General features: G+C 44.4%; 2 protein-coding genes and 1 long non-coding RNA gene across 16 annotated transcripts in view; 1 reads left to right on the top strand and 2 right to left on the bottom strand.

Moving 5' to 3' along the window:
- Nucleotides 1-4,178, bottom strand: part of LOC110524482 (copine-8-like) — a 72,563-nt gene extending 68,385 nt beyond the window's left edge. The window contains exon 1 of the mRNA XM_021604185.3: nucleotides 3,969-4,178. Within this exon, the coding sequence (XP_021459860.1) occupies nucleotides 3,969-4,063 (95 nt within the window). The 5' untranslated portion in view covers nucleotides 4,064-4,178. The remainder of the gene's footprint in view (nucleotides 1-3,968) is intronic.
- Nucleotides 444-23,512, top strand: LOC149985558 (uncharacterized). Its single transcript, XR_016495776.1, has 2 exons — nucleotides 444-763; nucleotides 23,202-23,512. It is a non-coding gene; the product is annotated as an uncharacterized LOC149985558 (long non-coding RNA).
- Nucleotides 12,190-27,999, bottom strand: part of LOC110524456 (kinesin-like protein KIF21A) — a 67,379-nt gene continuing 51,569 nt past the window's right edge. For 13 of the 14 annotated variants that reach the window (XM_036979454.2, XM_090233535.1, XM_090233533.1 and 10 more), the window contains 7 exons: nucleotides 26,307-26,443; nucleotides 25,826-26,000; nucleotides 25,501-25,665; nucleotides 23,593-23,710; nucleotides 23,196-23,366; nucleotides 14,154-14,353; nucleotides 12,190-14,043 (listed from right to left, as the gene is read on the bottom strand). In XM_036979454.2, the coding sequence (XP_036835349.2) occupies nucleotides 13,950-14,043; nucleotides 14,154-14,353; nucleotides 23,196-23,366; nucleotides 23,593-23,710; nucleotides 25,501-25,665; nucleotides 25,826-26,000; nucleotides 26,307-26,443 (1,060 nt within the window). In that variant the 3' untranslated portion in view covers nucleotides 12,190-13,949. Of the gene's footprint in view, nucleotides 14,044-14,153; nucleotides 14,354-23,195; nucleotides 23,367-23,592; nucleotides 23,711-25,500; nucleotides 25,666-25,825; nucleotides 26,001-26,306; nucleotides 26,444-27,660; nucleotides 27,790-27,999 lie in introns of all 14 variants that reach the window. The other variant, XM_090233540.1, reaches the window with a different exon arrangement.

Genomic DNA, 27,999 nt, shown 5'->3' with positions numbered 1-27,999 from the left:
CCTATAGACCTCCATTTTTATGGAATGGTCTGCCTACCCATGTGAGAGACGCAGACTCGGTCTCAACCTTTAAGTCTTTATTGAAGACACATCTCTTCAGTAGATCCTATGATTGAGTGTAGTCTGGCCCAGGAGTGTGAAGGGGAACGGAAAGGAACTGGAGCAACGAACCGCCCTTGCTGTCTCTGCCTGGCCGGTTCCCCTCTTTCCACTGGAATTCTCTGCCTCTAACCCTATTACAGGGGCTGAGTCACTGGCTTACTGGTGCTCTTCCATGCCGTCCCTAGGAGGGGTGAGTCACTTGAGTGGTTGAGTCACTGACGTGGTCTTCCTGTCTGGGTTGGCCGGGTCGGTCGGGGACCCTTGGTCTTGTCGTTCCGAGCTCCAAGTCTGTGTACCCGGTGGAAAGCCACCTTGTTTACAGTCTCTATAGGTAGTTTCAATGCGGATTTCATGAATTCTCTGATCGCGCCCTCCGGATTATTGGATGCGTCCTCAGGAATACCAGAAAAAAAAAAAATTCACGCATTCTACGACTTTGTATGTCTAGTAGCGAGTACTTAATCACCCTGTTTCCCTGAGTAGACAATCCATGTTGGGATCGTGTATTTTTACCTTGGCTGTGAGTGTCTTGTTTTCTCTTTGGAGCTTGAGAACTTCACTCTGGCTGAACTCCAAACTCAGCCTCAGCCCTGCAACCTTCTCACACAACTTTTCCATTGTTGCATGGATTCCAGCCAGGGCACTAGACACTACCTCAATGGTAAGTAAATCGTCCGTGTCTGTACATGAATCTGTTTTTCTTTTTTTGTCGAGTTATAGTTATTTTGTGAGGTGGTCGTATCTTTCCACGAAGGAGTATGTTGTTCCTCCATAGCGTAAAGCTGTTGGTACTCGTCGATTTCCCTCAGGATCTGCTTGGTATTCAGATTAGCTCTATACTGCAACCAGTTGTTTTATGAAAACATAACAATTAGTCTTTCCCACGACGACGACAGGTGTCTGATGTACTCGCGGAATCCACGCAACAAAAAAAAAAGGAACAGAAACTTGCAGTAAAGGCTAATCGCGTTGTGGAATCCTTAGTAACAAAACTTCAGTTCAGATTAAAATCGATTTAATGAGAAAGTTGTAATGTAAACAACAAACCGAGTATAGAGAGTACAGTGTCCTGTTGCGCGCTCTGATGACGTCTCTCTCTCGTAACGTAACGTCAAATCAAATCCCAAGGGAGATCCTTGTGCATTTTCCCCATCAGAGTTGTGTTTCCATCAAATTGACTCGTTGCAGATAAATAAATGTATGTGTGCAAATGCGTAGTGAAAATTATTTGAGGTTAAATTCATGTGTACCGAATAAAAAACAGAAATTAAATGGGTTTCCATCGCATTTTCAACTCTAGGCCTACTGATGTTTTTTTCTCACAAATAAATGTTGCATTGATATAGCGAATGTGTCCACTCTGGTATTGGCACGTGTGCACTAGGCAACAGCTACGGACTACTACGGACAAAAGTGAGATTATTTTTATTTGTCAAACGCCAGCCAAGCATCGATCATCATGTCACAAGAATATGACCCTCCATATTAGTTGAAACAAGCATAACGCTCATCACTGTGTACTTTCGTCACCCTGTGAAGTCATCATCATTTATTTCATCTGTTGCCTAATAAACTGCATGCAACTCCATGATGGCGTGAAATTTTTTATCCAACGTGTACTGTAGGCTACTGTACTGCATGAAAAGGTTGGATGGAAACCTGGTTAATGTCAAGACATTTTGAGGATGCTGGAATTATATTTTGGATGAACGTGCGCATGCCTACAGGAGACTTTTGAAGTAGCCTAATCAGATTAAAACACTGTGACTGGTTGTGTTTATGTAAGTAAACACAGGTAATACATTTTAAAAGTTAAATGATAAATATTTAGGCTATATTGAAGCATTAGGTTCTAGGTGAGCGAGGAATAGCCACTCGGATTGGCGAGGAGGCAGAGTGCGTGTTAAGCTTTCCTGAATGGCCCTGCCCGGAGGGAGCGTATGTGGCGACATTATTATAGGACGACTTTGAAGAATGATGATCTGAAACAGACAGCGCATTCTGTATCAGAAGTCAAAATAAAAATAAAATACAGCCAGACTGGCCTGCTACTGTGCCTTTCTAGACCGTATAAACTGTTGAGAGTGGACCCACAACGAATCCAAATCGAATTAAACATTCAAATCACAGGGCTTTTGCGCCGTCATTCAAATTACATTTTCACTGAAGCCTAGAGTAGAATTTTGTACTCAATTGAAAACAATAATGCAATTATGAATTCTATAGTCTAGGTAGGATAACTGTATTGTCCCGAAACAAGATCAATAGCGGAGCTTTCTGAGCTGTGTGTTTCATGTCTTCACTGTTCTTTCATGCCCAATGATGCACCTGGCCCGTCCATTGCCTATCATCTATTCCCATTTGTTCTTGTCAATTCATATTGAAAATTGATGCAGCTTTGAATTCCTTTATTTGTAGTATGATTGCTAGTTAGCCTGTTGCAAATCTGGACAAACGATCCAACTACCACTATTGTCACTATGAAGGGTGGATAGAGGAGAGAATCGACAGCTAGACTGATATACTTTACAGACAGACCTGTGGTGTAGTTAAGCAATAGGGCACGAGGGTGTGTGGTATATGGCCAATATACCATGGTTAAGGGCTGTTCTTATGCACGACGCATGGCGGAGTGCATGGACACAGCCCTTAGTCGTAAACCCCAGAGGTGCCTTATTGCTATTATAATCTGGTTACCAACATCATTAGAGCAGTAAAAATAAATATGTTGTCATACCCGTGGTGTACGGTCTGATACACCACGGCTATCAGCCAATCCGCATTGGCTGACCACCCAGTTTATAATAAAAGTTAACATGGAAAAGCGTAGTGCACAAGGGAAGTACCAAAACACCTTGATATATAGGGGAGGCGCATGCAAGCAGATGAGGAAATTTGGCTAGGATGGAAGAAATTATATAGCCTAGTAAAACCTGCAAAATAATGTTAACCAGGAAAAACGCACTAACATCCACTGTGCCCAATAAAATAAAATAAAACACACAACCCTCCCCAAATTAAAAGAAACGATTGACAACTCTCCCCTCCAGTAAATTGCGATCTGGCTCTTAATCAAAGAAGCTGTAATTGCGGTTATCAGAGATTGAGCATCATTGACGCAGACAGTGACAATCGGAATTCCAACCTTCAGCACCACAATCTCAGGTGTGCACCGACACCGCACTGAGCGACTCCACGTCTCTCCTTCTCTGTGATGAGATCTCCACAGTGAGTGTTGTGACTGACAGAGACCGACCAGTCGCGGGAGCATCAGCTCTCTCTGGTAGAAGGAACTCCGCGGAGACCCCAGTCTTACAGAGGCGCGTGGCTCTTACGCAACACGGGAGCCCGAGCCAGCCAGCTGCTGCTCGCTACTATAGTTGTATCAAGTCACATTTAATCTAAAATCATAAAGCATTCATCAATTCTCTCAGCAGCATCCATTTTTCTGGACGGCGGTTTGTTTAGTTAATTAAGTGGAGCCGAGCCCAAAAGGGAGCGTGAGCTGTCATGTTAGGAAACACTAATAGCACGCACATTGTTCCACCGTCATAAACTTCATTTAAACATCCCTCAAATGTAGACTAACCGTGATTGATAAGCTAAAGCAATGGACCATCATGATAATGGTAATATTTAATTCAATCAAAATGTATAGATTAAATGCTATTTTTATAGCCTAATGGGCTGTGTCTGTTTTCTGGCCAAATCCCCAAAATAAAGAATTAATGCGAGAATGCTTGACTAAATTCGGACTAAACAATTTATATTTAGCAGTTCACCAAACATATCCACCGTTCTCCACAATCTTAGCCTATACCAGAAGCATTCTGTCACTCAATTGACATCAGTGCCCCTCTACTCACCTACACGACACCGTGAGCTCAACTCTGGTGGCGGGAATGGCAGCGGTGAATGGGTCAAAGTCTCCAATACACGCCATATTCATGAAGCTACTCATCGTCGAAATCTCCCGTTAAACGGGCCTTCTTCGGTCACATGAAAGAAAGAAAGAAACCGTTAAAAACGGTGCGCTGCTTAGGGTCGCTGTTGCATGAGGCTTCGGGAGGCGTGTCGCTCAGCCAGCTGCAAGAGGAGCGTCGCCCATAACAGCCCAGCGTCATGTGTAACCGTTGAAAGATTCAGCTCGTGCTAGTATGCAGAGTTGAGAGCAAGGTATAGACCCAGGCTAAAATGGGTGATAGTGCGGAGGGCGCGACGCCCGGGAGGAGTGCAGCCAAGACATGTACAGATCTCAGCTTTGGGAAATGTTACACAATTACAAAAATAAAGAAAAAACACGATAACACATTATAGTTTAAGGCCTAGTCTGTGCTGATGCTTTTAGGGAACCATTGCAATTAGCAAATGATTTATTGCATACATGAAGTCTAACCAATTAAGGGATTTGTAGCCCAATTAACAGGCTAAATCATTGTAATGCCTGTGCTTTGAAAATCTATTGAATGACAATACAGTGCAAATCAGTGGAGGCTGCTGAGGGGAGGACGGCTCATAATAATGGCTGGAATTGAGCAAATGGAATGGCAAACAAATAGCAACCATGTGTTTGATGTATTTGATATCATTCCACCTGGTAAACTCAAGCCATTACCACGAGCATGTCCTCCCCAATTAAGGTGCCACCAGCCTCCTGTGGTGCAAATGAATAATGAAATCTTCAAGGAACTCATTTCTGTGACACTACAAAGGCATCATGGCCCACCTGCTTTTCAATGCACTGGCATGCTAGCGAATTCCTGACTTTTCCAAACAAACCACAATTTGCTCTCAGACATTGGGTGTCCTGTGTCTACCTGGTTTCGTCTCAAATTGGTCTTTATCAGCTTGTTTATATCATATTGTACACATAGTTATCCGCTTGCTTGGGTTTTGACAGTGATGAGAAGCTGCCTTTATACAGGCAGTGCCATTTTTATATTTTGTTCCTATTTGGTCTTTGACCAATCAGATCAGCTTTGAAAAAGATCTGATTGGTCAAAAGACCAATCAGTGAAAAAAAAAATCAGAATTGGGCTGCCTGTGTAAGCAACCATAATGATAAAATGAAATGAAATGAAATTGTATTGGTCACATACACATGGCTAGCAGATGTTAATGCGAGTGTAGCGAAATGCTTCTAATTCCGACAGTGCAGTAATATCTAACAAGTAATCTAACAATTCCTCAACAACTACCTAATACACACAAATCTGAAGGGATGGAATAAGTATGTATAAATATGTACATATAAATACATGGATGAGCGATGGCCAAGAGTGTGCAAGATGCAATAGATGGTATAAGGTACAGTATATGAGAGGAAGAATATAAGATATGTTAACATTATTAAAGTTGGCATTGTTTAAAGTGGCCAGTGATTTGAATCTCTATGTAGGCAGCAGCCTCTCTGAGTTAGTAATTGCTGTTTAGCAGTCTGATGGCCTTGAGATGGAAGCTGTTTTTCAGACTCTCGGTCCCAGCTTTGATGCACCTGTACTGACCCTGCCTTCTGGATGGTAGCGGGGTGAACAGGCAGTGGCTCGGGTGGTTGGTAATGGTGCAGATGGCGCAAAGAGACCACCTGAGAAATTTCCTCTATTAAGTGAATGATTTCTCTACCAGATGCAGCAGCCCAATGAGCTAAAATATGAACAGCTGCATCAAATTAGATTAGACACTGAACAAAAAGCTTATTTATCTCAAATGTTCAGCACAAATTTCTTTACATCCCTGTTAGTGAGCATTTCTCCTTTGCAAAGATATTATAGGGATGTTACTAGATGACATCACATGCATAGATGAATATTAACAATTTACCTTACTGAAAAGGTACACCTGACAGGAGTTGCATTTCAAGAAGCTGATTAAACAGCATGATCATTACACAGGTGTACCTTGTGCTGGGGACAATAAAAGGTCCCTCTAAAATGTGCAGTTTTGTCACACATTGCCACAGATGTTCCAAGTTTTGAAGGAGCGTGCAATTGGCATGCTGACTGCAGGAATGTCCACTGGAGCTGTTGCCAGAGAATTGCATGTTCATTTCTCCAACATAAACCACATCCAACGTCATTTTAGAGATTTTGGCAGTACGTCCATCTAGCCTCACAACTGCAGACCACATGTAACCACGCTAGCCCAGGATCTCCACATCCGGCTTCTTCACCTGAGGGATCGTCTGAGACCAGCTAACCGGAAAACTGATGAAACTGAGTTTTTTGTCTGTAAAACCTTTTGGGGGTAAAAACTCATTCTGATTGGCTAGGTCTGGCTCCCAAGTGGGTGGGCATATGCCCTCCCAGGCCCACCCATGCCTGCACCCATTTACATTGACCGATGTCCTTACACCCCAGCCATCCTACAATCTAAGCTTGATGCCCTCAATCTCACACAAATGATCAATGAACCTACCAGCTACCACCCCAAAGCCGTAAACACAGGCACCCTCATAGATATCATCCTAACCACCTTTCCCTCTAAATACACCTCTGCTGTTTTCAACCAAGATCTCAGCGATCACTGCCTCATTGCCTGCATCCGTACTGGGTCAGCGGTCAAACGACCTCCACTCATCACTGTCAAACGCTCCCTGAAACACTTCAGCGAGCAGGCCTTTCTAATCGACCTGGCCAGGGGGACATTGGAAGGATATTGATCTCATCCAGTCAGTAGAGGATGCCTGGTTATTTAAAAAGCATGCCCCATTCAAGAAATTTAGAACCAGGAACAGATATAGCCCTTGGTTCTCTCCAGACCTGACTGCCCTTAACCAACACAAAAACATCCTATGGCATACTGCATTAGCATCGAACAGCCCCCGTGATATGCAACTTTTCAGGGAAGCTAGAAACCAATATACACAGGCAGTTAGAAAAGCCAAGGCTAGCTTTTTCAAGCAGACATTTGCTTCCTGCAACACAAACTCAAAAAAGTTTGGGGACACTGTAAAGGCCATGGAGAATAAGAACACCTCCTCCCAGCTGCCCACTGCACTGAGGATAGGAAACACTGTCACCACCGATAAATCCACGATAATTGAGATTTTCAATAAGCATTTTTCTACGGCTGGCCATGCTTTCCACCTGGCTACCCCTACCCCGGTCAACAGGACTGCACCCCCCACAGCAACTCTCCCAAGACTTCCCCATTTCTTTTTCTCCCAAATCCAGTCAGCTGATGTTCTGAAAGAGCTGCAAAATCTGGACCCCTACAAATTAGCCGGGCTAGACAATCTGGACCCTTTCTTTCTAGAATTATCTGCCGAAATTGTTGCAACCCCTATTACTAGCCTGTTCAACCTCTTTTTCGTGTCGTCTGAGATTCCCAAAGATGGGAAAGCAGCTGCGGTCATCCCCGTCTTCAAAGTGGGGGACACTCTTGCCCCAAACTGCTACAGATCTATGTCTATCCTACCCTGCCTTTCTAAGGTCTTCGAATGCCAAGTCAACAAACAAAGTCAATTATCGACCAATTCGAATCCCACGATACCTTCTCCGCTATGCAATCTGGTTTCAGAGCTGGTCATGGGTGCACCGCAGCCACGCTCAAGGTCCTAAACAATATCTTAACCGCCATCGATAAGAAACAATACTGTGCAGCCGTATTCATTGACCTGGCCAAGACTTTCGACTCTGTCAATCACCACATCCTCATCGGCAGACTCGATAGCCTTGGTTTCTCAAATGATGAAACTCTCCTTCCAGACTCACATCAAACATCTCCAATCCAAAGTTAAATCTATAATTTGCTTCCTATTTCGCAACAAAGCATCCTTCACTCATGCTGCCAAACATACCCTTGTAAAACTGACCATCCTACCGATCCTCGACTTCGGCGATGTAATTTACAAAATAGCCTCCAATACCATACTCAGTAAATTGGATGCAGTCTACCACAGTGCCATCCGTTTTGTCACCAAAGCCCCATATACTACCCACCACTGCGACCTGTACGCTCTCGTTGGCTGGCCCTCGCTTCATACTCGTCGCCAAACCCACTGGCTCCAGGTCATCTACAAGACCCTGCTAGGAAAAGTCCCCCCTTATCTCAACTCGCTGGTCACCATAGCAGCACCCACCTGTAGCACGCGCTCCAGCAGGTATATCTCTCTGGTCACCCCCAAAACCAATTCTTCCTTTGTCCGCCTCTCCTTCCAGTTCTTTGCTGCCAATGACTGGAACGAACTACAAACATCTCTGAAACTGGAAACACTTATCTCCCTCACTAGCTTTAAGCACCAGCTGTCAGAGCAGCTCACAGATTACTGCACCTGTACATACCCCATCTATAATTTAGCCCAAACAACTACCTCTCCCCCTACTGTATTTATTTATTTTGCTCCTTTGCACCCCATTATTTCTATCTCTACTTTGCACATTCTTCCACTGCAAATCTACCATTTCAGTGTTTTACTATATTGTATTTACTTCACCACCATGGCCTTTTTTGCCTTTACCTCCCTTATCTCACCTCATTTGCTCACATTGTATATAGATTTATTTTTCTACTGTATTATTGACTGTATGTTTGTTTTACTCCATGTGTAACTCTGTGTTGTTGTATGTGTCAAACTGCTTTGCTTTATCTTGACAATTGTAAATGAGAACTTGTTCTCAACTTGCCTACCTGGTTAAATAAAAGGTGAAAAAAAATACAAATAAATGAACTCAATAGAGTTGTTGAAATTGTTGCATGTTTCGTTTATATTTTTGTTCAGTATAGTTTTGGCCCGAATGAGTGTTTTAATCAGGGTGCCCAATAGCTGATTGATTGCAAAAACGTCTTATCTTCAGGTGCAGTTGACCTTCTGACACTAGGCTACAGCCAGGGTCTCAATCAATTCTCTCCTGATATGAGACAGAATTAGCCTACTTGATCAAATCTGGCATTTACATTACGACACTATTCAATCACTTTAAAGACATTCTGGAGTTTGTGTTTTAGCAGCCCTGCCACGAGGGATGGGCACTGGGTGCGATTTCTACCATGCTTTATACCATGCCATTTGGGGGTACCATTTTTTTTATGGGACCTATTTGATTTTTTTTTAAATGGGCCTAATAGCAAATACATGGAATTTAACGGTAAAGAAAACCAGCCCCGTCTCAGCCCTCTCCTTTAATCCCTGTTCACCCATGACTGCGTGGCCATGCACACCTCCAACTCAATCATCACGTTTGCAGACGACACTTCAGTGGTAGGCTTGATTGCCAACAACGACGAGACGGCCTACAGGGAGGAGGTGAGGACCCTCAGAGTGTGGTGTCAGGAAAATAACCTCACACTCAATGTCAACAAAACAAAGGAGATGATCGCGGACAGGAAACAACAGGGGGAGCACCCTCCTATTCACATTGACGGGACAGTAGTGGAGAAGGTGGAAAGTTTTAAGTTCCTCAGCGTACACATCACGAACAAACTGAAATGGTCCACCCACACAGACAGCGTGGTGAAGAAGGCGAAACAGCGCCTTTTCAACCTCAGGAGGCTGAAGAAATGTGGCTTGTCACCAAAAACACTCAAACTTTTACAGATGCACAATCGAGAGCATCCTGTCAGGCTGTATCACCGCCTGGTACGGTAACTGCTCCACCCACAACCGTAAGGCTCTCCAGAGGGGAGTGAGGTCTGCACAACGCATCACCGGGGGCAAACTACCTGCCCTCCAGGACACCTACACCACCCGATGTCACAGGAAGGCCATAAAGATCATCAAGGACAACAACCACCCGAGCCACTGCCTGTTGACCCCGCTATCATCCAGAAGGTGAGGTTAGTACAGGTGCATCAAACCTGGGACCGAGAGACTGAAAATCTTTAATAATAAAAAATTGGACGTAATAAATGTATCACTAGTCACTTTAAACAATGCCACTTTACATACTGTTTACATACCCTACATTACTCATCTCATATGTATATACTGTACTCTATACCATCTACTGCATCTTGCCTATGCCGTTCGGCCATCGCTCAACCATATATTTATATGTACATATTCTTATTCATTCCTTTACACTTGTGTGTATAAGGTAGTTGTTGTGAAATTGTTAGATTACTTGTTAGATATTACTGCATGGTCGGAACTAGAAGAACAAGCATTTTGCTACACTCGCATTAAAATCTGCTAACCATGTGTATGTGACCAATAAAATTTGATTTGATTTACAGTACCGGTCAAAAGTTAGGACACCTACTCATTCCAGGGTTTTTCTTGATTTTTACTTTTTTCTACATTGTAGAATAATAGTGAAGACATCAAAACTATGAAATAACACATATGGAATCATGTTGTAACCAAAAAACTGTTAAACAAATCAAAATATATTTTAGATTCTTTAAAGTACCCACCCTTTGCCTTGATGACAGCTTTGCACACTCTTGGCATTCTCTCAACCAGGTGACTACCTCATAAAGCTGGTTGAGAGAATACCAAGAGTGTGCAAAACTGTCATCAAGGGAAAGGGTGGCTACTTTGAAGGATCTAAAATAAAACATATATTTTGATTAGTTTAACACTTTTTTTGGTTACTACATGATTCCATATGTGTTATTTCATAGTTGTGTTGTCTTCACTACTATTCTACAATGTAGAAACTAGTAAAAAAAATTAAGAAAAACCCTTGAGGTAGGTGTGTACAAACCTTTGACTGGTACTATATATTACCTTTTAATTTGGCATGAACACAACCAGCCATTACAGTAGCCAGTAGCCTTCCTGAGTAAACAGTAAACAGTAGCCTACCTGAGCATGGTCATCCACCCCCCCCCCAAAAACCCAGCATCCAAACAGTGCACTGCTGAAATAGTGCATTTTGCACATGACAAAGTCAACAAGCACTGCAAATAGTGTAGGCTGCACTTATCTTTTCACAAAAGATGAACCATTATGAACGGATTAATACATTGAAAGCATTATAGACTTTGTCTTGTAACTATTTGTTTTAACCTGAATTATATTTATGATTACAAAATTCCTTGGTCATCTATAACATAAGCATGATTTTTTTCTAGTTCAATGGTCAGGACACCTGTACTGATGTGTTCCATGATACAAATTAAACAATATCCTCTGAGATAAAATCCTCCTGAGCAAAACCACAGCTATTAAATAATTTACAGTTCAATTTAGTGTATTTTCACTTGCAAAGTGCTTGCAACAAACTGATAGCCACGGAACTGGAAATTCAGAGACCTCTTTTCCACTCTGTAGCTCTAAAATATTCACCATAGACCCTGAAATTGAAATTCCATATCATCACAAATACCATCAGTTATAAACATGTCCAAAACATCAAGGGCCGGTTTTATAGACACAGCTAAAGCCTATAGTTCTGGACTAAAAAGTATTCTCAATGGAGATTCTCAGGCAAACCAGCCCTTACAGTACAGCAATCATTGATCTACTCCAGTACGGATTTCTGTTTAATACGACAATAGTTAGTTCGAAAATAGTCCGATTTTGTTCTGGGTATCCAGATAAGTTGCAAGTAAATAACAGTTTTCACTTGCATGTGTGTGCTCCAAAATGTTATTAATGTTAATGTTAATAAGGTCACAATGAGCCTTCAGATTTTGACACCAAGGGAGCCCCGGGAGACATTCATGTGCATCCCAAATTTCACCCTATTTGCTAGTGCACTGGTCAAAAGTAGTGCACTATATAGGGAATAGGTTGCCAGTTGGGACAAATTCTTAAGCTCTCCTGTAGTTGTCATACCTCCTGTTCATCCATGTGTGACCTAGCTGTACAACCATTCCTATGCTTTGCTTGTTGATGAATTACAAATTACACTACTGCCATCTAGTGGATACATCTGGTTAGCCTAAGGTGTTCTTTGAATAGGTATATTTTGAAACCTTGCTTCCTTCCTTTGAGTAAGAATAGCTTTTATTGGTGTAGGTGAATGCTACGAGGTGGAAACCTTGCTTTCACCTATCCAATCAGGTTAGTTGGATCAGTGAATGCTACAGCCCCAATCACTGTAGTGCCCTTCTTCCTCAGTGTTCTCTCCACACTTCCAATCTTCAAATCCCCACCCCTCCCTCAAAAGGAACAGACCCAGGTGACCACACACAGGGTACTTGCTGGTTTTTGACAGATGACATTTATTTCGCCAGGCATCTGACATTAGATCTGCTACAGTACAGAGTCAGCCATTTTAGGGAATGACATCTACAGCAAAACTCCAGAGGGGAACCCAGGACTGGTTTGAATACATACAGCTTCTTTCAACAGAACAATTCAATAAAATCAGAGCAGGGCTGCATCTGAAAATGGCACCCTGTTCCCTTTATAGTGCACAACTTCTGAACAGCATACATGGGTCCTGGTCAAATGTAGTGCACTATGCAATAGGGTGCCATTTTGGATGCATCCCCAGGAAACATAACAGGCTGACTCAGGGCCAGGGAGAGGGGTTCTGTTCAAAAGAGATGAGTGCTGTTAGAACACAGTCTCCCAATTCTGGTCATTTGTTACCCATTCGGGAATGCAATTTGGTGATCAACAAAACAAACCTTCAGTTTATTTCTTTGTATAATACTGTTTACGTATACACATATTGTGTTGGCTGCTGCTCCTACTACTTTAACATTCAATAGTCCCAGCAGACAGTGGATCCGATACATAATTTGACAGTTAGTTCAGCTCACACCAATCACAAATAGGCCAGTTGAAATGTACAGCAAAACTGACACAAACACGATAAACCACCGTACATAGAGGTCTTCTCAGACCAGGATTGGGAGAGCTTTACAGTACAGGCACAGATAAAAGGCTCCTCTCTTCCCCTCACTTCAGACTCTTATATAAAGTATGTAACTACGGTTACCAAGTGTATCTCACCTGGAGTCCAGAACAGAAGCCCTCTATGGGTCATAGGTGAGCAAACAACTTAGCAGCAAGGGCATTAGGTTAGTTATTAACTTATTAGAGGGAATAGCATCAAGTGGAAAATCAAACAATTGCTAAATGACGAGTAGTGGACGAGTGAAGAGAGTCAGTGTATCCTCAAAGAGACATTGTATTTGCACATAGAGAGTAAGGAAGGACTAAGTGTAAAGACTAAGGAAGCAGAGAGGTGACTGAAGGTGTTTTGCTAGTGGCTACAAGAGTAGTGTTAGTTAATGTACAGTATCCAGTTCACAGGTAAAGTACAAGAGAAGTTTCATGATTTGGTCACCCATGGAAAGCGGGTGCTGAATTCAAAGCAAAAGAACATCAAAACCGAGCGACTTAAGTGGGTGTCAGTTCACGTAAAGCCACGTTGATATCACGTAAGGGACAGCAGGGATGAGGACAGTGGTTCTGCTTACAATGCAGAAGAAAGGCTTCTCTTCCTTTGCTGGTCCGGGTCTGGTCCGAGAACCAGGTCCGGGTCTTGAAGGCCTGCGACAAAGCCCGGTCTTTACTTTCCTCTCATCTAATTTCCACACCACTCCCCCAGCACAGAAAAACACTCAAGATCTGCCTCTATTTGTGTTTGTGTTTGTGTGTGTGTGTGTGTGTGTGGGCTCACTCAATACTTGATACGAGCGGAGACGGAAGGATGTCTATGAAGCAAAAATAGGGTTTATTCTGCACAGGCCAGTGCTATGGCCACACAGGTTAGACTAGATACATTTAGCTAGGGAGACATTTTTCTAGGGATAAATCTACAGTATCTCATTCTGGAAAACGACTACAGCTACTTTTGCTGAGATAAGATTCCATTCTTGGGGACTGTTGTCTTGGTTATAGTATGTGGGGGCTGTGGGTGGTTTCCAAGGCTAAGGGTCAGAGGTCAAAGTGCTAGTCAGCAGCATCCCAGGTTTAGGGTCACGGTGGGAGGTCCCGGCCATGTTCAGTTACTGGCCACCTCATCAGCTGTGTCCACCGTCGTGTCTAAGGTGCTGTCGAGTCCGCCCCGGGCACGCCAGATCTTCACTGTTCGATCACTATCAAATTACAGAGCAGAAAAACTGTGTTACTGCAATGGCTGTATCCAGGCTATTGTGTGTGTTTGTGTGTCTGCTTGTCATTCTGTCTGTGTGGTTCTGTGACTCACTCAGATGCTGTGAAGAGGTGGCTGCTATTGGTGGAGATGCCGTTGATAGGGCTCTCGTGGCCCTTGAGTTCCCCAAGGGCCCCCAGTGTGTCTGCGTGCCACAGCTTGAGCACCCCTCCTCTACAGCCGCTCAGCAGGGCCGGAGAGCCAGGCACCACACCCAGGGCACACACCCAGTCACGATGGGCGTTGGGCACTTGCTGTTAAGACATAGATAACATAGTACATAGAGACTCTGTTTTCCATTCAACTATTTTGCAGGTTAGCAGTGTTTTCCAAACAACTTCCCAGTTAAAATTCCCGCACCGCCTCCCCAAAAGCATGATTCACCAAAATAGTTTGTAAGTATTAGGTACTTTAATTTAATTTTTTAAGGGATAGCTCAGCTTTAATACTGCAGATAGATTGGAGCTTCCATCAATGTAATTGTCTGCATAATTTCCAATCCCCCATATATTTTAGGGTAAATATATTATATACAGTACCAGTCAAAAGTTTGGACACATCTACTCATTCAAGAGTTTCTTTATTTTTGACTATTTTCTACATTGTAGAATAATAGTGAAGACATCAACACTATGAAATAACACATATGGAATCATGTAGTAACCAAAAAAGTGCTAAACTAATCAAAACACATTTTAGATTTTAGATTCTTCAAAGTAGCCATCCGTTGCCTTGATGACAGCTTTGCACACTCTTGGCATTCTCTCAACCAGCTTCACCTGGAATGCTTTTCCAACAAACTTAAAGGAGTTCCCACATATGCTGAGCATCCGTCCAGACGCTGTTCTTGTTTTGTTTCATGTTTCACTCCCTGTACTTGCTTCTGATCTCCAGCGTCGGACATTACAGAATGCTGTGGTAGCCATGTTGGGTAAGTGTGCCTTGAATTCTAAATAAATCACAGACAGTGTTACCAGCAAAGCACCCCCACACAATCACACCTCCTCCATGCTTCACAGTGGGAACCACACGTGGAGATCATCCATTCACCTACTCTGTGTCTCACAAAGACCCAGCGTTTGGAACCAAAAAACTAAAATTTGGACTCACCAGAACAAAGGACAGATTTCCACCGGTCTAATGTCCATTGCTCGTGTTTCTTGGCCCAAGCAAGTCTCCTCTTCTTATTGGTGTCCTTTAGTAGTGGTTTCCTTGCAGCAATTCGACCATGAAGGCCTGATTTACGCAGTCTCCTCTGAACAGTTGATGTTGAGATGTGTCTATTACTTGAAATATGTGAAGCATTTACTTGGGCTGCAATTTCTGGAGGCTGGTAACTAATTAACTTATCCTCTGCAGCAGAGGTAACTCTGGGTCTTCCTTTCCTGTGGTGGTCCTCATGAGAGCCAGTTTCATGATAGTGCTGGATGGGTTTTGAGACTGCAGTTGAAGAAACTTTGAAAGTTCTTGAAATTTTCCGGATTGACTGACCTTCATGTCTTAAAGTCTTTTCTCTTTGCCTATTTGAGCTGTTCTTGCCATAATAATCAACAGAGAGTTGTGAATGGTACGTTACCCCATTAACCCTCCTCAGGACTTGAAACGGTTCCACAAACTGCGGGCTCAGCTTCCGCGGGCTCAGCTTCCTCAGCGTTCCATATCTCCTCAGCGCACCGAATCCCCTCGTCCACCGCAGGAGCCTCGGTTTGGCTCGGATGCCAAGGTGCCAGGGCTGGCTGATACCCCAACACACACTGGAAAGGAGTGAGGTTAGTGGAGGAGTGGCGGAGGGAATTCTGCACATACTCCACCCAAGGTAGAAAATCCACCCACTTCCTCGGCCGATCCTGACAGTAACACCGCAGGAACCTGCCCACCTCCTGGTTGACCCTCTCTACCTGCCATTTGCTTGAGGCCGATACCCGGAGGTGAGACTGACCGTGACCCCCAGGTGTTCCATGAACTCCTTCCATACCTGTGAGGTGAACCGAAGGCCACGATCTGACAATATCCTCCAGGATCCAGTAGTGCCAGAAGATGTACGTAAAAAGAGCCTCCGCCGTCTGCATGGCCGACCGAAGCCCAGGCAGAGGAAGGAGGCGACAAGCTTTGGAAAACCGGTCCACAACGACGAGAATGGTGGTGTTCCCCTGGGAGGGTCGTTGTGGAACCGGCAGGGGAAGGAGTTTTCCATAAGGGAGGTGTCTGGGTGTCTTTCACTGAGCACAGATGGAGCAGGAAGAGACGTAAACCTGGACGTCACTAGCCTAGATGGGCCACCAGTAAAGTGCCTTGCGAAAGTATTCGGCCCCCTTGAACTTTGCGACCTTTTGCCACATTTCAGGCTTCAAACATAAAGATATAAAACTGTATTTTTTTGTGAAGAATCAACAACAAGTGGGACACAATCATGAAGTGGAACGACATTTATTGGATATTTCAAACTTTTTTAACAAATCAAAAACTGAAAAATTGGGAGTGCAAAATTATTCAGCCCCTTTACGTTCAGTGCAGCAAACTCTCTCCAGAAGGTCAGTGAGGATCTCTGAATGATCCAATGTTGACCTAAATGACTAATGATGATAAATACAATCCACCTGTGTGTAATCAAGTCTCCGTATAAATGCACCTGCACTGTGATAGTCTCAGAGTTCCGTTAAAAGCGCAGAGAGCATCATGAAGAACAAGGAACACACCAGGCAGGTCCGAGATACTGTTGTGAAGAAGTTTAAAGCCAGATTTGGATACAAAAAGATTTCCCAAGCTTTAAACATCCCAAGGAGCACTGTGCAAGCGATAATATTGAAATGGAAGGAGTATCAGACCACTGCAAATCTACAAAGACCTGGCCGTCCCTCTAAACTTTCAGCTCATTCAATGAGAAGACTGATCAGAGATGCAGCCAAGAGGCCCATGATCACTCTGGATGAACTGCAGAGATCTACAGCTGAGGTGGGAGACTCTGTCCATAGGACAACAATCAGTCGTATATTGCACAAATCTGGCCTTTATGGAAGAGTGGCAAGAAGAAAGCCATTTAGATATCCATAAAAAGATAAGATATCCATAAAAAGTGTAGTTTAAAGTTTGCCACAAGCCACCTGGGAGACACACCAAACATGTGGAAGAAGGTGCTCTGGTCAGATGAAACCAAAATTGAACTTTTTGGCAACAATGCAAAACGTTATGTTTGGCGTAAAAGCAACACAGCTGAACATACCATCCCCACTGTCAAACATGGTGGTGGCAGCATCATGGTTTGGGCCTGCTTTTCTTGGGCAGGGACAGGCATGATGGTTAAAATTGATGGGAAGATGGATGGAGCCAAATACAGGACCATTCTGGAAGAAAACCTGATGGAGTCTGCAAAAGACCTGAGACTGGGACGGAGATTTGTCTTCCAACAAGACAATGATCCAAAACATAAAGCAAAATCTACAATGGAATGGTTCAAAAATATACATATCCAGGTGTTAGAATGACCAAGTCAAAGTCCAGACCTGAATCCAATCGAGAATCTGTGGAAATAACTGAAAACTGCTGTTCACAAATGCTCTCCATCCAACCTCACTGAGCTCGAGCTGTTTTGCAAGGAGGAATGGGAAAAAAATTCAGTCTCTCGATGTGCAAAACTGATAGAGACATACCCCAAGCGACTTACAGCTGTAATCGCAGCAAAAGGTGGCGCTACAAAGTATTAACTTAAGGGGGCTGAATAATTTTGCACGCACAATTTTTCAGTTTTTGATTTGTTAAAAAAGTTTGAAATATTCAATAAATGTCGTTCCACTTCATGATTGTGTCCCACTTGTTGTTGATTCTTCACAAAAAAATACAGTTTTATATCTTTATGTTTGAAGCCTGAAATGTGGCAAACGGTCGCAAAGTTCAAGGGGGCCGAATACTTTCGCAAGGCACTGTACTTCTCAGTTAGGAAGGCGATGGTACGGTCTATCCCAGGATGACCCGACACAGGTGCCGTGTGCGCCTAGGAAAGGAGACGGTGCCACACACCTGTGGGCACATAGTCGTGGTTCTCCGGGGCACTGTGCGGGTGTGGGTTCCGTACGCAGGGCCTGCCGTATGGCGGCTTCCACGTCCCATACAAGTGGCACGATGATGCGGAACGGAGGGATGATAGGGGTCTCCTCTCCCTGCCTCTCCTCTACATCTACAGAGGCGAGACAGGGTGTCAGCCTCCACATTCTTCGAGCCTGGCCTATAGGAAATTGTAAATTGGAACATGGCGAAGAATAGAGCCCACCTGGCCTGTCTCAGGTTTAGCCTCTTTGCTGCGCTGATGTACTCCAGGTTGCGGTGGTCCGTCCACACCAGGAAAGGCTGTTTGGACCACTCCAGCCAGTGCCCCCAAGCCTTCAGAGCCTTCTTGACCACCAAGAGTTCCCGGTCCCCTACATCATTCCTCTGGGCGGGGCTCAGCTGCTTTGAGTAGAAAGCGCAGGGTCGCAGCTTTGGAGGGGTTCGGTACGCTGGGACAGCACTGCCCCGACTCTTACTTCAGAGACATCCACCTCGACGAGGAAGGGGAGTGAGGGGTTGGGATGTGCCAACACAGGAGCAGTGGTGAAACGTGCCTTCAGCGTCTCAAACGCCCTCTCCGCCTCCGCCGTCCAACGAAGCCGCTGGGGATCTCTTCTCAGCAGGGAGGTAAGAGGCACGACCACCGCGCTGAAGCCCCTGATGAACCCCCGGAAATAGTTGGCGAACCCCAGGAATCACTGGACTGCATTCACAGAGTTGGGGATGGGCCATGACCCGACTGCGCTGACGCGTTGCTCCACTCCCTCCGTGGAGATGAGATAGACCAGATAGCCAAAGGACACGGACCGCTCTCCTGTTTAACATATAGACCATGCTCCAACAGTCTTCTCAGCACAGACCTGACTAACAAGACATGCTGGACTCGGTCAGCAGAATAGACCAAAATGTCATCTATATCAACCACTATGCCCCGTCCCAGCATGTCCTGAAACACTTCGTTGATGAAGGCCTGGAAGACTGAAGGAGCATTAGGTAGGCCAAAGAGCATTACGAGATACTGGTAATGACCCATGATCGTGGAAAAAGCAGTCTTCCATTCATCACCTGCACGAATGCGCACCAGATTATAGGCGCTCCTAAAGTCCAGCTTCGTGAAGTACTGTGCCCCGTGCATTTTTTCGACAATGGTTGGAATGAGGGGTAAAGGATAGCTGAACTTGACGGTGGCCTTGTTCAGTGTTCGATAAACAGTGCAGGGGCACAGTCCCCCATCTTTCTTCTTGACAAAAAATAACCTTGATGAGGCTGGTCACATAGAGTGGTGGATAAAACTTTGTTGGAGACTCTCCTATACATAGGACTCCATGGCCTCGGTCTCCGCATAGGAGAGGGGATAGACATGTCCTCTCAGGAGGGCTGCGTCAGACAACAGGTCAATGGCACAGTCCCAGGGGCGATGGGGAGGCAGGCATGTAGCCTGGGTCTTTGAAAAAAGCCGGTGCAGATCCTGGTGCTCCTCCGGGAAATCCACTTGTGGTGCACAGTCCGGACTGTGCAGTGGTGTTGACAGACACCGCGAGACACCTCCCCTGACACTCCTGCAACCAACCCAGCAGTCTTCTCTCGGATCAAGAAATAACGGGGTTATGCACCATGACACTAATTCAGAACAGATCACTCTGAAACAGAAACAGTAATGTGATGTACGAGCCCTGTCCCTATTGGACGATTATCCAGGGCTCGAACTGCAATGGGTGACTGTAGGGGAACCAATGGAATGCGTAATGCAGTGGCCCGTGCGCTATCTAAGAGATTCCCGGCAGCTCCGGAATCAAATCAGAGCTAACGGGAGTGAAGGGCTAGGGTACTCAGGGAATTTAATGGGAAAACACACTGGTTGATTTGACAGACAAGGAAAGGAGACCTTGCCTCATACCTGAGTTGGTGCAGGGGAATTCCCTGGCTTGTCACCTCCACTCCTAATGGATAGAGAGCAGGTCGGGGAGAAATTACCTCCTTCTCCACAATAGAAGCAGAGACCCAGATTCCTCCTTCTCCTATGCTCTGCCTCGGGCAAACATGCCGAGCCCACCTCCATTGGCTCTGGCCACAGAGCAAGGTAGCCATGGGCTCCGAATTCCGTGCAGGTCTTCTTCGGGACTGCAGGAGGTTGTCCAACCGGATCACCATGCTGATGAGCTGGTTGAATGACAGGTTGTCATCACGGCTGGCTAACTCCAGCTGTACCTCCTTCCGCAGTCCGCTGTGGAAAACGGCGACCAGGGCTGACTCGTTCCATTAAGTGGAGGCTGCGATGGTCCGGAACTCCAGGGTGAACTCCGAGGTGGTCCTAGATCCCTGGCGTAGTCGGAGTAGACACTCAACCTCCTCTCGGCCCTCCACAGGATTATCAAACACAGAGGGGAAGAGGAGGGTGAAGAGCTCGTAGGACTCAACCTTGGGTCCGCCCGTCTCCCAGACCGCGGCACCCCAGTCCAGAGCCCGTCCGGTGAGTGCCTAGATGACGGTGGCAACCCTGTCTCTTCCTGAAACAGCCCCGGCGTAGAGAGCGAGGTACAGATCGCATGTAGAAGGAACCCCTTGCATCTTGCTGGTGCGCCGTCGAAGCGCTCCGGGCGGGACAGGGGAATACCACAGACCGGCTCAGAGGGAATGGAGGTTGGTCGTGGTGTGGGAGCTGGTACCGGGAACGGTACTGAGACTGGAGGGACTGCACACTCCCCTCCAAGCGCAGGATGATTGCCAGCACACTGTCCATGGTGATACCGAGTCTGGAGAGACAGTCCTCGTGGTGCTGTACTGTCCCTACAATGGTCGCCAGCTCGGCCTTTCCTGCTGTCTCCATTTTGCGGGTCGGTTATTCTGTCACACTGGTATAAAGGATTTGGAGACAGGCTCAGGAATACACAATAGGGTTTTTTAATACACCCAAGACAAACACGTATACAAAAACACTGGGCTGTACCCAAACAAAAGAGCGAGGGTAAACCTTGTTGAACGACACGGGACGATACCCGTAATACACAATATATAAAGCACGCAGCATAACAGCTGCACCAACACATAGGTGCTCACACGACCAACGGACATTGGAACAGAGGGCACAGATAACATATTAATCAGGGGAAATGGGAACCAGGTGTGTGTAATCAGACAAGACAGTCCGGTGTTGATGATAATGAACCCCGTTCAGTGAAGCCTAGAAAGCCAGTGACGTAGACCTCCGGAAAAGGTGAATAGAATGAGCAGCAGTACCGGGGGGATCTGTGACAAGTACTTTTAACAAGGCACACCTGTGAATTGAAATGCATTCCAGGTGACTACCTCATGAAGCGGGTTGAGAGAATGCCAAGAGTGTGCAAAGCTATCATCAAGGCAAAGGGTGGCTACTTTGAAGAATCTCAAATATAAAACATATGATTAGTTGAACACTTTTTTTGTTACTACATGATTCCATATGTGTTATTTCATACTTTTGATGTCTTCACTATTATTCTACAATGTAGAAAATAGTAAAAATAAAGAAAAACCCTGGAGTGAGTAGGTGTGTTCAAACTTTTGACTGGTAATGTGTATACATATCTTTTAAAAATATATTTCCCTTTATTATTTTCCCCTAACCCTACCACCCATCCCCTAATTGGAGTAAACTAACGGACATAAACACTTAGGCTTCTACTTCCAGTTTATACATACTATAGACATTTTATGGACACAAGGTATTTTACAATAATTATAATTAGTTTATTTTTAATCCAATCCTTTCAGCTACCATCAACCCCTCCCATCTATCTCTGAAGCCCATCCACCAGTTTCTATTTCGCCATATATTTTTAACTGCGCTGTTTCACAAAAGTTATGAACCTATATACGGACACAGTATTTATTATACTAGTTATCTTGTTGTTTTTAATCCCACCGTTCAGCTCCACTCAACCCCTCCCATCTATTTCATTTTTTTCTTTCTATTTTACATATAGTTTTGAACTGTGCTGTGATGTTCCACAGCAGTGTTTCACACTGAACCTTTCTATTCTCATAGTTTCTAGAGATTGTAAATGTAAAAAATTTTTTTTGCCTAAAGTATTATTATGTTATTGATTGAGTTACTATGACATTTCAGATCACCCAGTAGCGCTATCTGCAGAATTAGCTCCAAGTAAATGTAGCACTTCTTCAACCATTCCTGGAACTGTGAACAAAAACAAGCTACATATGGACAGTACCAAAATAAATGATCTAATGATTCGGTCTCTTCGCAGCAAAATCTGCAGATATATATATATATATATATATATATATATATATATATATATATATATATATATATATATATAACATTCTATTGGCTACAATCATTTTGTATAATAATTTAAATAAAACAATTCTAAGTTTTGAATCCAGAGTTGTTTTGCGTATGAGATCATAAACCATGTGCCATGGAATCGGTACATCAAATATCTCTTCCCAACTATTTTGCAATCTACAGTGCCTTGCGAAAGTATTCGGCCCCCTTGAACTTTGCGACCGTTTGCCACATTTCAGGCTTCAAACATAAAGATATAAAACTGTATTTTTTTGTGAAGAATCAACAACAAGTGGGACACAATCATGAAGTGGAACGACATTTATTTGATATTTCAAACTTTTTTAACAAATCAAAACTGAAAAATTGGGCGTGCAAAATTATTCAGCCCCCTTAAGTTAATACTTTGTAGCGCCACCTTTTGCTGCGATTACAGCTGTAAGTCGTTGGGGTATGTCTCTATCTATTTTTTTTTTAAATCAATTAGTATATTTGAGTTTAACAACAATATTTGTTGAATTATTTGCTCTGTCTTTTCTGGTGGAACAAACTGAAATTGCAACCAACTTTCTATAACTCGTTTTAAAAATAGCGATATTTTGGAGATTATTTAATTTTCAAATAGCCGAAAGTGAGAGGTTGTAATCTGAATAAAGGGCAAAAGGCCATTCTTGAACATAGGGTGAGACATTCTTACTAAACTGCTTTTTTTTAATGACTGGATTCACCAAAATAGTCAGTGACACTTCCCCTTTCCCCTCTGTTACCTGCAGTAAGTCTTTGCGGTCTAGGTCCCACTTCTTAATGCCGTTGTCCCTGGAGCCGCTGAAGAGGACGTCCCCCTGCACCACCAAGGACTCGATGCCATCGTAGTGGGGAGGCTCAAAGTTGTGTGTGGGGCTGATAGCACCCAGGGCCCCCTCTGTCACGTCAAACAGCTGCAACAGACAGTCCATCAACAACACTAGACAAGTCACAGCAAAGCGTTAGCCAGGCTAATTCCTATTGCATAGAAAACAAATATAAGAGCCAACATGATCCATATTCAAACATGAGACAACAATAAAACCATGTAGAGATGTAATATGGTGTGTGTGTGGCAGTCATCCTTTCGACAACAAATATACGCAGAACAGCCACACACCATAACACACTCTCACACACCTTGATATAATGGTCCTTGGATCCGCTGATGACCAGATCCTGACCGTTCCCACTCTGGTCCACAGTCAGACACATGACTGGACCCAGGTGACCAGTCAGCTTCCCTGTGGATACAAATCTGACCAAGAGAGAGGGAGGACAGTGGGCCTTTAACATGATAGCAATCTCCTGAGATGCACTGCGTTACGGCAAGACACTCACTAAGAGGACAGGCAAAGATCAGCAAGGGAATAGATCAGGGGTACTCAACTACTATATGGGAAGGTCCGGTCACACAGATTTCCTAGGTAGCAAAGGTCCGGATGGATATTGTCATTTATCGTCGTAGTAACAAACCCCTACCATGCTACCCATACGACCCCAAACGGTTCACACCCCTCTTGTTGGCCGAGAGAAAAAAATACATACATTTGTGATTATTTTCTAACAATTATACACATTTGCCATGTCATATGATACCGGAGGGACTCAATTAAATTTGAGGTTTTATTAGTCGTATGTACACGGAAAACACATGGTATCACAGGAGGTTAGTGGCACCTTATTTGGGGAGGACACACTCGGGGTAATGGCTGTTAGTGGAAAGGTATCAAATACATCAAACACATGGTTTCCTTGTGTTTGATGCCATTCCATGTGTGCCTTTCCAGCCATTTTTAAGAGCCGTCCACCCCCCAGCAGCCTCTTGTGCATGGTATACATCCTCCAACGAAATGCTTACTTGCAGGTCCAACAACAGGTGGTCAGTCCAGTTCAAGTCTTCAGCAGTCTGATGGCTTGTAGATAGAAACTGTCTCTGAGCCTGTTGGTATCAGACTTCATGCTCCGATACCGTCCTACCGACGATAAGGGAGAGGACAGCTTGTGGCTGTGGTGTATGGGGTCCTTGATGATGCTGCGGGCCTTCCACAGGCACCATTTTGACTAGATGTCCTGGATGGTTGAGAGCACGGTCCCAGTAATGTTCTGGGCCATCTTCACCACCAGCTGGAGGGCCTTGCGGTCATGGATGGAGCAACCGGTCAGGATGCTCTCCATGGTGCAGCAGTAGTGTTTGGAGAGGACCCGGGGGGGCATGCCGAATTTCTACAGCCGCCTTAGGAAGTAGAGTCACTGTTGCGCCCTCTTGACAAGAGTGGTGGTGTTGTTGGTCCATGTCAAGTCCTCTGTGATGTGGAAGCAGAGGAACCTAAAACTTGTGAGTCTCTCTGCTGCAGTCCGGTTGATGTGAATCAGGGCATGTTCCCTCTTCTGCTTCCCGAAGTTAACAATCGACTCCTTTGTTTTGCTTACGCTGAGGGAGAGGTTGTAGATCAAATGGGGGGCCCCTTGGGGGTCGAGGTCCCTGGGAACGTAATCTGGCCATAATAATTACAAGATTTAGATAGCTGGTTAGACTAACTTACCTATCTAGCCAACATGGGCTAGTAGTTGATCAACTGGACGTTTCTGACATGTTATAAATAGCTCACTAAGGTCTGCAGGGAATGAAATAACACAAGGAAAGCGGCGCATTCACCACCAAATTTAGAAATTGGACCTTACTATTACAACTCTCAACAGCAGTAAGCTGAAAGCCAGGCTGACTCCACCCCCCCTCCCCCAAAAACATGTAAAATAGAAATACTGTATATATGTATATACTGTATATTATTATTATTATTATTATTATTATATATTTTTTGAAAGTCAGAACCCGAAGTCCATATTGACCCCGTTCAAGGTCCGGATCGTGATCTGCCAGTTGAGTATGGCTGGAATAGACATTCAATACAAGCAGTAGCCTCTATATCTATTATAGATCAGCACATAGTAGTGAGAGAGAAGTTTTCTGAAGACAATGCCTTTTTTCAGGCCTCTTTGGATTTGTTTGTCAAAATGGCCGGTGTTTCCCGTGCTATACCGTACCTTCTTAGGTCCCAGACTCTGACAGAGTTACCGGCGGCGGCGTACAGGACAGAGCCGCTGGGGTTGAGTGCGATCTGGTTGATCTGGTTCTCTCCTGCCGGGATGGTGACAGTCCGGTTGGTGCTAGACGCACAGGCGTCGCCCGGGGTCACCTGACCAGAAGACCTGTAGAATACAGAGGCGTGGGTGTCAAATAAAGTTACCATATATGGGTGTAATAGATGTTATCATATATGGGTATAACAGATGTTACCATATATGGGTGTAATGGATGTTATGTATATTTGTATAGCCTATCAAAAACAGTTACGCGATTGACACTCACGTGAGGGTGCGGATGCACTTGGCTGAGTCTCGGATGTCCCAGACCTTGATGTAGGAGGTGGAGACGGTGAAGACCAGGCTGGAGCTGTAGCGGACTGACACCACATTGTTAGGGTGACCTGTCAGGGACATGATCTCCTGACCTGTCACTAGGTTCCACACCTTACACGTACGGTCTGGAAGGAGATGAGAGGAGAGGAAGAGGTGAGCACTGATCTCCACAATCATTTGCTCAAATCACATCACGAGAGCATCTGATTATATTTCTGTCTCAATTTCTGTGTCACAATGTCACTGGCAGAGTTTCTGTCTATCTACCTACGTCCCCTTAACACTAGTGGTGCCAGTCCAGTCACAATACTGTCAGCCCCATAACAACAACAACAATCTATCGGTCCTGTCCAGTACACATTTATCTCAAGTGACTAACTTTTGCTCAGTCTGTGAGACAGGAGACATTATTGATACATTGGACAATTGACCTTTGGAGCCGGTGAAGAGGAGGTCATCGGTAGAGTCAACACACAGCACGGCTTTAGTGTGACCCTCAGCCACGTGGACACACTGCAGTGTTGCTGACCGACTGCCCTTTGAGGAAGGCACTGGGTTGATCACCCCTCTGGGGAGGAAGAAACCATGCATGAAAATGTCAGTAGGGCTCAGAGAACGGGTAACCACCGTTTAAGGCTTCATATACTGCAGTAACACAGAAATAATTCAATACAAGATTAAACATGCGCCCAAAAGTCCACCACTACAGGCACACATGCATACCGTATACAGTACATAATGTACATGTACCCACTTGGCCAGTTAGCAACATGCTGCAAATCAAAATAAAAAACTAACGAGAAGCCAGTGACAGTGTCCATCCACAAGCATGGTCAGGCTGACAAAAACTCAACCAAAAACTGAACAGAACCATCCAGAGATCCAGAGAAAGGACTACCTGTCAACCAAAGAGGAGCCTCTCTCCTCGCAGCTTACCACACATCAACACACTGGCAAGAAGGGAGACATTGTTGGCAACTGACAGAGATTTTCAATAGCTGTCCGTCCTTCTTCACTTTAACACAATCCTCCTACAATGGGCCAACCTTGCAAGTACTTTCAGTTGAGTCTTGTACAGTTATTGGGTGACAACAAAAAAACATTTGGTAGTCACAACAGGTAAGTCACTATAGCGTGACTACAAACGTGAACAGAGGGAAAAAGGTCTACATATTGTAGTGTACATTTGGGAGAAGAAACGGTCCATTCTGTGGACAATTAATCTTTTCTAAAGTCTAAATCTCACTAAAGGAGAGGTGACAACGTGTCCCGAGTGGCTTAGATGTGTCCCCTGACGTGAGAGAGTGTGCTCAACAATTCCAACACCTACCTAATGTTTATAGCTTACCTAATGTATGCAGCATACCTGTAAACAATACATTTGATTGGATATTTATTATATTATATTTGACTTCCAGAGCTTCCTTACAGTGGGGTCCCTAATTATTGGGTCCCTTGATAAAGGAGTAAAAAATAAAATAGTGTATAAAATAAATAATACAAATACTGAGCTGTTTTGGAGAACACATTGGGAGGGATATTAGAACAATCCTCCATACTGAATCTATCCAGATCCTTGATACCCTTTGTTTTTTTCTTTATTACTTGTTAAACAAAATCTCTTCTTCTGAGCAATTGTATTAGTATTAAATAATATAACAGTACAACCAATTTGAGCATACAATATACAGTGCTCAGTACTTGTACTATTTGTTTTATTACAATACACTATGCCTATTACTTGTAACATATGCTTATAACTTAACTAACTTAACTTCCTCTTACTTATCCGGTCTGTCTGCTCTATCCAAACGCCCTGTCAGACGGACAAATCTGTTGCCTTGGCTACGTGGGCGGTTAGAGGGGAAGGAGGGGGGAGACGGGGTGCTGGCGTCAGAGTTCCTCGTATCACAGCTGGAACGGTGGACAGGGAGGCTGAGGCTGGGCGTCTGGCTGCTGGCATACATACATCAAGGATAAATCCGTTGCCTTTCTACTGTTTGTTTGTACAGTGTACTGTACAGGATCACACGCATACCAGTGGAAATGTGCATGCACATACACACGCACACAAGGACACAGAGGGACACACTTGCACACACTACAGCTAGAATAGGCTAAAAT

Source organism: Oncorhynchus mykiss, chromosome 1, assembly GCF_057628025.1.
Source record: "Oncorhynchus mykiss isolate SJ-2025 chromosome 1, ASM5762802v1, whole genome shotgun sequence".
Classification (NCBI taxonomy): domain Eukaryota; kingdom Metazoa; phylum Chordata; class Actinopteri; order Salmoniformes; family Salmonidae; genus Oncorhynchus; species Oncorhynchus mykiss.
The sequence above is the reverse complement of the archived record's forward strand: the minus strand, read 5'-3'. Positions and strand labels throughout refer to the sequence as shown.